The 15,482-nt window shown below is 34.3% G+C and overlaps 1 protein-coding gene across 1 annotated transcript in view; it reads right to left on the reverse strand.

Moving 5' to 3' along the window:
* NBEAL1 (neurobeachin like 1) overlaps positions 1-15,482 on the reverse strand; it is a 194,099-nt gene that overhangs the window by 133,863 nt on the left and 44,754 nt on the right. The window contains 3 exon segments of the mRNA XM_078147544.1: positions 8,873-8,955; positions 12,684-12,811; positions 13,394-13,475. Coding sequence (XP_078003670.1) covers positions 8,873-8,955; positions 12,684-12,811; positions 13,394-13,475 — 293 coding nt within the window.

Consider the following 15,482-nt stretch of genomic DNA (forward strand, 5'->3'; position numbering starts at 1 on the left):
GATCAATAAACGAAGTTTGTTCTTCACATCTTCCACCTGGCCCGTGATTCTTTCTCTCTTCACACCCTGCCGGCATCACACCATGGCCGTGGCAAAGGGTCATGGAGTTAAGACAGAAAAATGTACATGGAAGTGATTTTATTCTGTCTGTTAGTTGTAGGAGAAGGCCTCTAGGAAGTTAAGGGTATTTACAATCTCACATAATATCAGATGAAAGACAGTATGAACCTTACTTTCATTTGAACTGGACAAAGGAAGGTTGAAAACACACACACATACACTTAAACACACAAAGATTGTGGTATAGAAATACATTAAACTCCACAGGCAAATAGGAAAAGGCAGGAAAAGCAGAGGATGATTTAAAAACAGGAGTGCAGCTAAATAGTCTATAGTGTCATAAGGGGTGGGGTATTAAAAGGAGAAAAAAGAAGAGTAAAAATATGCGAATGGTGACTGGATAAAGGGAAGAGAAGTGAAATGGAATGGAAACAAATCAATTACAGATGACTAGTCTTAAGTAAACTCCCACTTTTCCCCCACATTCTTCTTTGTAAAAAGGGCACAAGAAGAGAAAAAAGTACAAGAGAAAAGGAGTGAGGAAGATGTAAAACTAACAATCATAACCACGAATATGAATGAGATGAACTCATCCATAAAATGGAAAAAGAGAGCAGAATGGTTTAGAAAGCAAAATCCACCAGCCCTGGTGTCAGGAGGACCTGAGTTCAAATCTGGCCTCAGATATTTACTATCCGTGTGACTCTAGGGGAAGGAAGGAAGAAAGAAAAGAAGAAAGAAAGGAAGGAAGGAAGGAGAATCCAACAACGTATTTTAGGGGTTTTTTTCCTTTTTTTTTTTTTTGGTGAGGCAATTGGGGTTACATGACTTGCCCAGAGTCACACAGCTAGTAAGCATCAAGTGTCTGGGACGAGATTTAAACTCGGGTCCTCCTGACTCCAAGGCCGGAGCTTTATCCACTACGCCACCTAGTTGCCCCCTTTGTTTTAGTTTTTACAAGAAACATATTTAAAATAAAAAAATACACACAGAATTAAAAATTTTAGATTGGAGTAAAATGTGTTATACTTCAAAAAAGTCTTACTTTTTCAAACTCAAAAAAGGAGGGTAACAATCATGAATTCAGATAAGGTTAACAAAAACAGTTATGATAAAAAAAAAAGATAAGCAGGAAAACTATGTTGTACTTAAAGCTACCACAGATAATGAAGCAAAATTAATGATATATATATGCACTGAACACCACAGCACCTAAAAATTTAGAAGTTAAATGAATCCCAGAGAAAACAGTAAAACCATATCATGGTAGGGGAAACTCAATGTACCCCTTTCAAATGTAGACAAATCTAACAGATAAACAATAAAGAAGTTAAGGACCTGAAAATAACTTTCACAAAATTGGAAATAATAAATCTCTGGTGGTTACAAAAAATTTATACATTTCTCAGTGAGGCATGGCACCTTTGCAATAACTAACCATCATTAAGGTATTAAAAACCTCACAAATTCCAAAAGTAGGAATATAAATTCATCTTTTACTAACCTCAATGTAATAAAAAATTATATCTGATAAACAGCCTTTGAAGAAAGGAATAAAAATTAATCAGGGACCATATAATTCAAAACTAAAGAAGTGACAGGTCACAGAACAAATATCAAAGAGTAATCTAGCAACAGATGTTTGACCACATTTAGAAAAAGAAGTGGTGATTACAAAGAGCCTGCAAATATAAGTAATGCCAGATTAATCTCATTTCCTTTTTTGAAAGAATTAAAAACCTAGTAAATGAGGGGAATGCTGTGATATAGTTTACCTAGATTTTAGCAAAGCTATTGATAAAGTATCTCTCATACTATTCTTTTAGAGAAGATGGAGAAATGTGGAAGACATGATAATACAATCAGACAGATTCAAAACTGGTTAGGCTGCCAGACTTGAAGAGTAGTTGTTAACAGTTCAATGTCAACATATAAGAAGTCTCCAATGGAGTATGCCAGGGATTTGTACTGAATTCTGTGCAATTTAAATTTTTATCAAAGACTTGGATAAAAGCATCAATGATATGTTCATCAAATTTGAAAATGACACAAAACTAGTAGTGATAGCTAATACTGGGTGCAAGAATGAGAATGTTAAAGGATTATTATAGTGAATATTCCTTCTGTGTATGGATTGGTATAAAGGGACACCAAGGTCCCTTCAAACACTCAAATTTTGTGACACTGTGAAAATGAACAGCTAGCTAAACTCATCACCTTTAATGTGGTAACTCCATTGCTAAGACCATAGCCTATATAAATAAAGTTTTAAAAGGGCCTATCTATACAAACACCAAGAGATGCATTATATAAAATGGCAAAAAGCTGGAAATGGCTTTGGTTTGAAAAATGGAAAATAACAGAATCATTTTATGTAACAGTTGGACAGTTTGCAATACCACTGCTACAAACATAACGCCAAGAAATTAAGTAGTAGGTAACTAGAATATTAGAATGAACCCTTACAGAAGATTTGTGGCAAGTCATGAAAAAGAGTTGCAAAGAATAAGAAGGTACAGATGGGCTGCACTCTACACCAGTATAGAGAAGACTCAAATCAAAAAGGGATCCATTGAAGTTCTTAAATATTAATGTAATAGCATCTTTTAACAAGAAAATAATTTACCCCAGTCGTCCAACTTGCTTAATAAAAGCTCTGAGCAAATCTTACCTGCTAAAATAAAAAAGTGGTTTTTATTTCATTCTTTTACACTCTGTGCTCAAATATAAAATGTGTATTATATTGTTATAACAGACTTGTTTACATATTACTTTGCAATTGTTCTTATAATTTACTATCTATGTTTTGGGTCGCTATCTGAATCATTATTTCCTGACTAGCAAGGGAATGGATACAGGATCTCAATGCTCATCTGAGCTGGGGAATTCATTTCTGACTGGCCTCAGAGGCTGAGGATAGGGGTGGTGGGTAGGGAGAGAGAGAAAAAGAATACAATCCCCTCCCTCCCTTCTTCCTGTCTCCACCAGATTCTCTGTTAAGTTTAATGTATTTCTAAACCAAATGTTTTTTGTGTGTGTATTTGACCCTCCTTTGTCTGATTCAGACGAAAATGAGGTTTATACATGTAGCCCACTCCCTCCTCCCCTACCTCCACAGTTGTATAGTCTTCACCTCACACATTCCAATTACATGTAAGTGTAATTACATGTAAGTAATATGTAAATACCACTACCCTGCCTCCTCTTTCTTCCCTAATGTTCCTTTTTTTCTTCCCTTTTTATTTCTTCCACAAGACCATCACAACAAACAAAATTGTTATTTCTAATTTACTCCCTCTATGACCCTAGAAGGCTTCCAAGAGGGCATTAGGTTCTTAAAATGGAAACACTTCTTGATCAGTCTCTTCCCATTGCTCAGATGTGCCTACCTTTACATTTCAACGTATCTACCCAGCTTTGGTCTCTTCATCAAATTACTTCTATTTTCCTTGGAGTCTTTCGATTTTCCAAGGAATGCATGCATTCCTTCTATTTTCACTTTGCCGTCTCACTCTATTAGGTCTCGGTAGTTTTCATTAAAAGGTTTTATGAGTGAGGTCTCCAGGTAACTCAATAATTCTTAGATTACCTGGCTGTAACCTTTTTTGCAGGTCTGTTGTTTTATCTTTTGTTTTTTGATATTTTTTCAAACTTTGAATTTATTACAGTTTTTCATGTTGTTTCATGGAGTCACTGATTTAATTTTCATGGAGTGTGTTACTTGAGTAAGGTTTCATCTCTCTTGTACTAAGTTGTTTGTTCTTATTCTTTCCTCTAGAGCTCTCATTTCATTTATACCATTTTTTAATCCTTGCTTTATTTCCTCTGGGAATTTCAGTGCCAAGTGTCTGTAGCTTTTCTAGGAGCTTCTTTGGCTGGCACTATGTTTGTGGATGACATGGTATTATTTCCTGGTTTTTGTGCTGAGTCTCGGACTCCACAAAATTGACCTTTGATGTTTTCTCTTCATTGTTTTCTCTTTACTTTGATGTTTACTCGTTTTGAGGGTAGGTTCTGTGCATTTCTGGAGGGAACAGCAGGACCCCCTTTGAAACTGATCTTTATCTAGAGTACAGGTAATAAGGGCTGTGTGCAAGAACCTCTAGAGCAGCGGGATAGTGTGGTGTGATCCAAGGCATACCCAGATCATTTCCCTCCCAGCTAATGACTAGAACGCCACAGCTGTGGGCTTCAGCTATACTAAGTTAGATCGTGGTCCAGGCTCCCACCTCCCTTCCCACAGGAACTTGCAGGCTTCTGGTTATCTATTTTTTGCAGACCTGGGCTGGCAAAATGCACTTACTATAGTTTCTCCTTGACTTTCTTGATCATTTCTCAGTACAGCGCTTTTTTAAAAAAAGATCCTTCCTGGACTAGTGAGAAAGTTAGGCTATTCTGCTTCTACTTACTCCACCATCTTTTCTACATTTTTTCTTTTTTTTCTTAATTTATTTTTAGCTTTCAACATTCACTTCCATATGCTTTTGAGTTTTAAATTTTCTCCCCCTCTCTTTCCACCACCTTCCCCCACTGCGTTGCAATCTGATATAGGTTCTACATATACATTCCTACCAAACATTTTTTTGTTTCTTTGTTTGTTTGGTGAGGCAATGGGAGTTAAGTGACTTGCCCAGGGTCACACAGCTAGTAAGTGTCAAGTGTCTGAGGCTGGATTTGAACTCAGGTCTTCCTGACTACAAGGCTGAAGCTCTATCCACTGCGCCACCCACCTGCTCCCTATTAAACATATTTTCACATTAGTCATGTTGTAAAGAAGAATTAAAACCAAGAGGAAGAACCACAAGAAAGAAGAAACAAAACAAAAGAAAAAAAACAGCAAATAGTATGCTTTGATCTGCATTCAAACTCCATAGTTCTTTCTCTGGATGTGCACAGCATTTTTCATGATGAGACATTTGGAGATGTCTTAGATCCTTGTATTGCTTAGAAGAGCTAAGTGTATCAAAGCTGGTCATTCCACAACGTGACTGTTACTGTGTACAACGTTCTCCTCGTTCTGCTCACTTCACTCAGCATCAGAAAATACAAGTCTTTCCAGGTTTTCCTGAAGTCTGCCTGCTCATCATTTCTTTTTTTTTTCACATTTTTTAAAATTAATTTATTTTGCTTTATCAACATTCATTTCCATAAGCTTTTCAGGTTTAAATTTTTCTCCCCATCTCTCCCCACCTCCCTCCCAAGACAGCAAGAAAGCCTATCTGATATAGGCTATACATATACATTTCTATTAAACATATTTTCACATTAGTGATGTAAGTAACAATTAGAACCAATAGGAGGAACACCAGAAAGAGGAAATAAAACATAACAGAAGAAAAAAATAGCAAATAGCATGCTTCAATCTACATTCAAACTCCATAGTTCTTTCTTTGGATGTGGATAGCATTTTCTATCATGAGGCCTTTGGAGATGTCTTAGATCCCTTGTATTGCTGAGAAGGGTTAAGTCTGTCAATATTAGTCATCACATAACATGGCTGTTACTGTGTACAACGTTCTCCTGGTACTGCTCACTTCACTCAGCATCAGACCATACAAGTCTTTCCAGGTTTTTCTGAAGTCTGCTTGCTCATCATTTCTTATACTACAACAGTATTCCATTACATTCACATACCACAACTTGTTCAGCCATTCCCCAATTCCTTGCCACCACAAAAAGAACTGCTATAAATATTTTTGTACATGTGGGTCTTTTTCCCATTTGTACGATCTCTCTGGGATGCAGCCCTAGAAGTGCTATTGCTGGATCAAAGGGTATGTACATTTTTACAGCCCTTTGGGCTATAAATTGCTCTCCAAAATGGTTGGATCAGTTCACAACTCCACCAACAATGCATTAGTGTTCCAATTTTCCCACATCTTCTCCAACATTTATCATTTTCCTGTTTTGTCAAGCTGGCCAATCTGATAGGTGTGATGTGGTACCTCAGAGTTGTTTTGATTTGCATTTCTCTAATCAATAGTGATTTACAGCATTTTTTCATTTGACTACAGATGGCTTTAATTTTTCTTCATCTGAAAACTGCCTGTTCATATCCTTTGACCATTTAGCAACTGGGGAATGACTTGTATTCTTATAAATTTGACTTAATTCTCTATATAGTTTAGAAATGAGGCCCTTACCAGAGACACTGGTTGTAAAAATTCTTTCCCAGTTTTCTGCTTCCCTCCTAATCCTGGTTGCATTGGCTTTGTCTGTGCAAAAACCTTTTAATTTAATGTAATCAAAATTATCAACTTTGCATTTTATAATGTTCTCTATCTTCTGTTTGGTCATGAATTCTTCTGTTCTCCATAAATCTGATAGGTAAACTATTCCTTGCTCTCCCAATCTGCTTACAGCATCAGCCTTTAAAGCTAAATCGTGTACTCATTTTGACTTTATTTTGGTATATGGTGTGAGATTTGGGTCTATGCCTAGTTTCTGCCGTACTCTTTTCCAACTTTCCCAGCAGTTTTTGTCAAATAGTGAGTTCTTATTCCAGAAGCTAGGGTCTCTGGGTTTATCAAACAGTAGATTACTATAGTCATTGACTACTGTGTCTTGTGTATCTAACCTATTCCACTGATCCACCACTCTATTTCTTAGCCAGTACCAAGTAGTTTTGATGCTTTATAATACAATTTATGACCTGGTATGGCTAGACCACCTTCCCTAGCATTTCTTTTCATTAGTTCCCTTGATATTATGGACCTTTTGTTCTTCCAGAAAAATCTTTTTATTATGTTTTCTAGTTCTATAAAATAATGTTTTGGTAGTTTGATTAGTATGGCAATGAATAAATAAATTAACTTAGGTAGAATTGTCATTTTTATTATATTAGCTTGGCCTACCCATGAGCAACTGATGTTTTTCCAATTATTTACATCTGATTTTATTTGTGTGACAAGTGTTCTGTAATTGTGTTCATATAGTTCCTGGGCTTATTTCGGCAGGTAGACTCCTAAATATTTTATGATGTCTACAGTAACTTCAAATGGAATTTCTCTTTCTATCTCTTGCTGTTGGGCTTTCTGGATAACATATAGAAATGCCGATGATTTATGTGGGTTTATTTTATGGCCTGCAACTTTGCTAAAGTTTTTTATTATTTCAAGTAGTTTTCTACTTGATTCTCTAAGATTCTCTAAGTATATCATCTGCAAAGAATGATAGTTTTGTTTCTTCTTTGCCTATTTTAATACCTTCAATTTCTTTTTTCTTCTCTTACTGCTAAAGCTAATGTTTCTATGAAAAAACTGTGGTGATAATGGACATCCTTATTTCACCCCTAATCTTACTGGAAATGCTTCTAGCTTATCTCCATTACATATAATGCTTGCTGGGGGTTTTAGATAGATGCTACTTATCATTTCAAGGAAGATTCCATTTATTCCTATGGCCTCTAGTGTTTTTGGTGTTGTATTTTGTCAAAAGCTTTTTCTGCATCTATTGAGATGATCATGTGGTTTCTAAATGGTTTTGGTGTTGATATGATCAATGATGCTGATAGTTTTCCCAATATTGAAACAGCCCTGCGTTCCTGGTATAAATCCAACCTGGTCATAGTGTATTATACTCGCGATAAGTTGCTGTAATCTTTTTACTACTATTTTACATAAAATTTTTGCATCTATATTCATTAGTGAAATTGGTCTATAATTTTCTTTCTCTGTTTTGACTCTTTCTAGTTTAGGTATCAGCACCATATCTGTATCATAAAAAGAATTTGGCAGGACTCCTTCTTCACCTATTTTCCCAAATAGTCTATATAGTATTAGAATTAATTGTTCTTTAAATGTTTGATAGAATTGGCTTGTAAATCCACCTGGCCCTGGATATATTTTCCTAGAGAGTTCTCTCACTCCATCATCTTAAAGAGTCCTTCAACACAACTAGGCCTTACTAGCTTTGAGGTCAATACTATATCCTTTATAAAATACTATCTCTCAAAGAAATGGGAATTAAAATAACTTCACATTACTATTACACAGCTCTTATACGAGCAAAAGAAAAATCAATGTGCTGGGAACCCAGCATTAAAGAAGATAAGTAGAAAAAGGTAAAATCATTCACTGCTGATGACACTGTATATAGATTCAATATTTCCTCAGATCTATACAACATCATTATGTACTAAGAGTTACATAACTGTTCATACCTTTTGGTACTTATTATACTTAAGGGAATATGCACCAAGAAAGAAATCAAGAAATCTAAAGTACATAATCACTTAATGTTTGAAGAATAAAACAAATATAACTCTACAAAGAATAAGAGAATTTAAGATTTGGAAGGACTCCTAAGAGATCAACTAGTCAAATCGTCTTACTTCACAGATGAGGAATCTAGAGCTGAGAGGTTAAATGAGTCATTCAAAGACACAAATCTACTAAATGGCAAAGCTGAAAATAACCTGGCTCCTTATCCTTTTGCTATACCACACTGTTTTTCACAAGATATATCATGGTTTTCAACAGTCCCTCTCAAAATACATGTTCTCATAAATCTCTAAGGTTAATTTTTCGATTAAAAAATATAAAACTTTAAAATGTACTGGGCTACCAGAGTTTTATTTAACTTTCTACCTAGTATGAAAATTACACATACTTTAAGAATAGTTTATGAAACTGACAACATGGAATACAAAGAACGAATTAAGTATTCTACCATGGAAGCATTACACACAGCACTCACTTACAAAATGTTTGTTTGCTGTGTCACACAACCTTCATCTTCCAAATTTAACAACTATAGCAGAACATGCCCCAGCAGAAAACTATGACACTAATAAACAGAAAGCGTTACTTACGATAAAAGAAAGGAATGAACTCCACTGTGAGAGAGGCTGGTCTGTATTTCTGTCTGCTCTTTTCCACAGAACTAAGGCTCTTTCTGTATTTAAACATAAATTTTAAAAAGACACCACATGAAGAACAACTAGAGAATACACAAACATACACCAAGATTTTTCTGAATAAATCAAAACAACAATGAAAGCTTAAAATATATACTTAGGGTTTTATTTAGATTCTGAATAATAAATCGATATGATGCGCTTTATCTAGAATAGGATCAATATCAATACGTATTTTACTGCTTTGAAAGAATTTGTTTTAACAATTGCAAAGCATCTTTTATTCACAAAAACAAGACATCTAAGTTTCTTTCCAATTTAATATTGAGAATGAACTTTATTATGAAATTCTAACTCATAAAGGAAATTAATTAGTGTTGCAGTTCTAACAATTTAACTGAAAAGATTAAAAGTTCACATCATAATAATAATAATTTATCAATCTCCTTAGGCTATTTGCCACCCTCATTCTCCAACCCTCCGGGCCTGATCCAGCATGTTCCTGAAGTCTCAAGTATTTGCAGTCACAAGAATTAGAAACTAGAATAGATTAGGCCTAGAGATGATGGCTATGGTCACACATCTTTTTGACCTCTAATCTTGGACTCCTGGATTTCAAGTATCTAAAGGTTCCTAGCCTCTAGACTTCACAATAGAATACACCCAATGAGAACGGTAGAGCTCCTGTAGACTGGAAGAAAGTCTGCCAGAATGGCCAGGCTTGCCAGATATGATATCAGAGACCAGTCTCCCACCTCCCACATTTCCAAGACTATGCTTAGCAATGGAATATTAAAAGCAGATAAAGAAGAATCTAGAAATATCACTTAGAACAGTAGTGTGAAACTCAAAGAGAAGGGGATCTTGCAGCAAAATGACTTAGAAAACCACAAATCAATGTGATCTTTGTTGCACTATATTTTTATTTATTTTGTTAAACATTTCCCAATTATACTTTAATCTAGTTTGGGCTGGAATTTTTGAGGAGTCTTCCCAAGGACTCTGACACCTCTGACTTGGAACATATATAGAAAACAGAAAACACAGGACTATCTATACTCTCCTACGTATTTTAGGTCCAATTAGAGAATTACAGAATAATTCCATGTGGCCATTTGTGAAGTCCTGTCTAGTCTGGTATCGTGAAATTAATACAGCTTCAGAGAAATACAAGATTTCCTTTTGGTCTATCATTTCAAAATTTCAAATTCTGTCAATTGAGGGAAAAAAATCCTTTTAAATTAAATTCCTTTTAAGTTACCAGGTAACAAAGATAGTGAGAATTAAAATCCATTTAGAAGAGCTAAAAGTAGGTAAAGAATTGTAAGTCTATTTACATTTTACAAAGTTATGTAAATTAATGACAGACCATTAACAAATTTAATATTCTAATTCCTTCATAACATGTGTGCTACCAAAAGCAATAATGAACATCCTCAGCTGATAAGTAAAAAGAAAATGTACTTCTATAGTCTGTGACACATAATTCATCCTAAACTACCTATATCAGATATAACAGACAGATATAAATAAGAATTCTTTTAATTATACTACTTAGCAGATAATCTAGCAACACAAATCAAAAAGGAATAGGAAAAAATTTCAAATACATCCTTAGATGTAATAAAGCAATATGAAAGGATAAATTTGAACTGAAAACAATTTCAAATCCAAGTTCTCACATTTAGTGCTGTGTGACCACAAGCAAATTACTTATCCTCTGGGCATGTTTCCTTATCTGAAAACAAGGATAATAATATTTGCTCTACCAATGACGCAGAGATTCTGTGAGGAAAGTACTTTTGTAAATCTCCAAGTGCTATATGAATAAATATTTGTCAAATGCTTTGAAAGCTGGTACTGAGCCTATTTAATTTTTTTTTTTGCCATCACCACAACAGTATACACTTACGTGTTTAATAAACACTATTTTATGGCTATCCCAGGTCTAGGTAAATAACAAGTGCTTAAAAAATTGATAACATATTATAAAATAATTGACTGATATTAAAAAAGATCATACACCTTTTAACTTTCTCTCAGTCTCCCAAAATCTCAGTGGGAGGGAGGTTACTATTATATTATATTATATTATATTATATTATATTATATTATATTATATTATATTATATATTATATTATATTATTAACTTTAACTTAATGTTATCCTACATCCAAGATCCACCATCCTAGGAAACAGGCAAAATGGAAGAATTTCTAAATCTGTTTAGGATTCTGAAAATAAAGGCAACACTGCTACTAAATTGAAGCCAGTCTGAATGATGCCTAAGTTTCACTTTGGCATAAGTGATACAATTTTAAAAGGCTCAAAATCTCACATTTTTCTTAAAGTTAGACTGGCATTATTTTCCTCGTCCTTCTGGCAAGCTGCTAACACCTAAGTTATTAGGAAAAAAGTAAAGAAGTGTTTCTGTACTTTCACTAAACCAAATTCTTGTAACTCTGCCCAGTTAACTTCAAAATCTGATTAAGAAATAAACGAGGTTGAAAAGTACCATAATTCTTTAAGTTACTCTTACCTAAACCATAAAGTTCTCAAAGCCCATGCTCTCATTCCATGACACACAATCGTCTTGATTTCTACATTTCATTTGCCTCTCCCATCTCCAATCCTCCTTCATTCCTCTGTTTCAGAGATATAGCAGCACCCTCTCTTTCTACATAGTGTTTTAATCTTCCTTACTATTCATGGATTTACCTTTAATTGCCCTTGGATTTCAGTTTTTTCTGTCCCTCATTCCAAAATCTGTCATCCTCCTATTTACCTGTTTTCTTTTCACATGTTAGAAAATGTTCTCTTTCCTTCCAGTCTCTCAGTTTCTCTGTCTCTTACAGTTTTATATTAAACTGTCTCTCTCTAACTTTCTGTGAAGAAACCTTCATATGATGATCTATTTGAAAACTCGTTTGGTTTAATGGTGTTAAAATGTTTGGGAGAAAAATGTTTGACACCATTAAGAAACTCTGGCATAAACTGAGTGGGAAAGAAATACCCACCAGCTCAGAGAAAGTAACCAATGAAGTGAATTAAAAGAAGGGAAAAAATTAAAATGCATTTTTGTCTCCATTTTAGGAGACTCTATTAAGGGTTTGTTGGGAACCATGTGGCAGAATTGTGTGAAAGGGCTAAGCACACTGAGCAGCTGACCAAGCATGGCCTTGATAGAGCAGACAGACTAGCGAGTGAAGAAAATTCGAGGTAGATATCAGTTTCTCCTTAGGAGGTGACCAAAATAACTCCCAAGAGCCATGGAAAAACCCTGGAACAATCTCTCAGAAGTATAAAAGAAAGCAAACATGTAAGGGGAGACAGATAAGCACTAAGCTTAACAAAGGGAGCACTTAAGTGGTAACTAGAAGTTTATTTTTCATGACTTACTCTAAGAAAAAGGACAATACTTAAGAGTTCAGGACTTGGAATCAGGAAGACGGGTTAAAGTCACCCCTCCAACACTTCCTAGTTGTGTGACCATGGGCAAGTCATATACCTTCTCTTAGTCTCAGGTAACTCTCTAAGACTTTAAATTATAGGCAGGTGAATAGCTATATCATTATAAATTTAATCACCTTAAAACAGCTTCGTGCCAACGACTTATTGTCTCCAACACTGTGGCCCAAAATTTTAGTCTGTGGAACTTGTATCTATAGTTTTCCAACTGTTTTCCCAGAGAATAGAAGGCATTACTACCATATTCTCAAGTTAAGCGAAATAACACACTAGAATGTATGACACAATGTGACATACCCTGCAATTCTATGCCTCCAGTTTCGATATGGGTCATACAAACTCTCACAAAAAGCCAGTGCATGTCTTACAAATTCTTCAATAGAACTCTGATCCGCCACGTCTTTCTCTTTTGTTTTGCTTTTTAGCTAAGAAAAAATAATTAAATATCAAGACTTTAATTTGACAAACATTATATATTAAACACAGTTACATAGGCTTAGCTATAGAACATTAACAAAATGTTCATTTATTAATTCAAATAAGCCTAATTTTCTAATATAAACAGAATATATTTCTATCAAGGTAAATTAGGTTCATTTGATTACTCATCTAAACTGAACAGACTCCTAAAAATTGTGAATTTTCCATATACAGCATTTAAAGTAAATGGTCAAAATCTTTTGAATAAATAATTCCCTTATTAGGATACATGATAAGTGAATCATTGGTCAAGAATTCTCTGGCATATTTTAATATGCAAACTTCTCTAACAGTATTGTTTTTTTAAAATTAAAATTGGTCCTTTAATTCTAATAAATCATATTAATAAATGCTTGTTTTATATATACACATTAAAAAAAAAATAGAGCTGAACATACTCTTATAATTCTCTTCAAAATTATTAAGCCTCTGAAAACATTTTACTCTATATACTATATGACAAAAGCAAATGCAAACAATCTGTTTTCTCCCATTACATTTTTAAGGGAATGTTAGTTCACACCTACTTGCTGAATATAGAGTGTTGTCATGGTGATAACATGATTAATGTAGGAACAAGTCCCAATTTCTTCCACATTAGACAGGTTTCTGTAAGAAAATAAGAATTATAGTAATTTATATGGAAATACAATAATAAAATATAAAAGCTGTATATAAGCATTAGACCAAAAAAAAAGCTTATCTAGCTTAATTTTTTAAAATTTAAGCAATGCAAAAATTACACAAGATCAACCAATAAATTTAAAAATGAGGCTCTGAATAAAAACAGAGTTCAAACAGTATTTGAACCTTATAATGATAACCACAGGAAAACTTAGACTTCAAGTGCTAAAGAGGCAGCATCAGCTTAGGAGCCAGGAGACTGGAGTGTCATCATGGCTTTGTTCTCACTGAGTAGTGTAACCATGACTAACTCACTTTCCCTTTTTATATACCTCAGTTTCCTCATGTGTAAAATAAGGGAACAGATAGGTTGTACAAGAAAATAAATTTGGAATTATATGAGAAAAGTCCTTGAAACATTGATATGATTCACTCCCACAATCCCAGTATCAAGTATATTCTCCAAAGAGATTAAAAAAAAAAAAGGACTCATGTACATAAAAATATTCATAGCAAAAAAAGCTGGAAACAAAGTTTTTGGGGGAATGGAGGAACAAACTGTAGCATATGAATGTAATGGAATATTTTTATATCCACAAGCAATGATAAATTCAGAGAAACATAGGAAAATTATGAACTGATGCAGAGTGAAGGGAACAAAACCATCAACAAAACCAACAAAACCGTATCTACAGTGATTATAATAATATAAATTAAACAACATTAAATGCAATGATTAAATCTGGCACCAGAGAACAGATTATGAAACACAGTTCATTCACCTTAGTAGATGGGGAACTATGGGAGTAGAATGTTGCATACAATGTCAAAAACATTCACTTTGATCAGTTTTTTTTTTTAGTATATCAGGAAATGGCGCAAAAATGGTGTAAAAATTTAAAGGTATTAAATCTTTTTCAAAATAAAGTAGAATAATTGAACTAGTGCATATTGAATGTTACTGTCAACTCCAATATTCCATTATTCTATAATTCAATTCTTCTGTGCTCCTTAAGAAAACAGATTTTGAAGTTCCCTGAGAGGAGGTACTTCTATTCTTCTATTTCATATATTCTCTGTAGGCACCTAACAAAGTCCCTTATTATAACGTGAATTTTTCTATTTTCAGCAAGACTAATTCAGAAACAATCCATGAGAGAATTAGAAGCAATTACTTTAAAGCACAGGAGAGAGTTTTAAGTTAAACATTATAGAAACAATTCTACATCCCTAAAATTTCTATTTTACTTTACCATATATTTGGCATTTACTAATTAACTTTTTTAAGTTATGTAGCTTATCTCAATTCATTTGTTCACTCATTCATTTATTTGACATGCTTTTATTAAACACCTAAGAGGTGCCAGACACTGCTGGCAATGGGGATACAGAGACATTTAAAAAAAAAAACAGGAAGCAACATATACACACAGAAACAAAAAATGTACTCTAAGTAAATGCAAATTAATTAGGAGGAGCACTGGCAACTGGAAGGGGAGAAGAGATCAGAAAAGGCTTTAAATAAAAGGTGAGGTGAACTGCTGGAGGGGAGAAAGGGAGAACATTCCAGGCATGGATAGGAGAGAGCTTCTGCAAATGGCCTGAAGGGAAGAAATGGACTGTCAGTTACCCAAAAGGAATAAGAAACTACTCTGGTCAGAAAATAGAGTATGTTATTGTATAAAATTGTAAAGGTAGGCTACTCAAATTGAGTACTTTAAAACCTTGAGTTAAAAGATTATTTTACTCTAGAAGGAACAGGGAACCACATAAGCAAGGAGGTGACATAGTTGGATCTACACTTTAGAAGTATTAATGTGGCAGACAAGTGGAAGATATACTAAATAGGGGAGAAACTCAAAGCAAAGGGACCAATTAGGAGCTTGGGAGTCCAGAGGAAAGAAGGGAAGGGCCTGAACTAGGATAAGAGCCCAACTGGACTGTACGGTCTTTGAAGGGAGAGCTTACTATATCTTTTATCACTTTATATCA

This window comes from Phascolarctos cinereus, unplaced genomic scaffold, assembly GCF_003287225.1.
Source record: "Phascolarctos cinereus isolate Bilbo 61053 unplaced genomic scaffold, phaCin_HiC Scaffold_7;HRSCAF=346, whole genome shotgun sequence".
NCBI lineage: Eukaryota > Metazoa > Chordata > Mammalia > Diprotodontia > Phascolarctidae > Phascolarctos > Phascolarctos cinereus.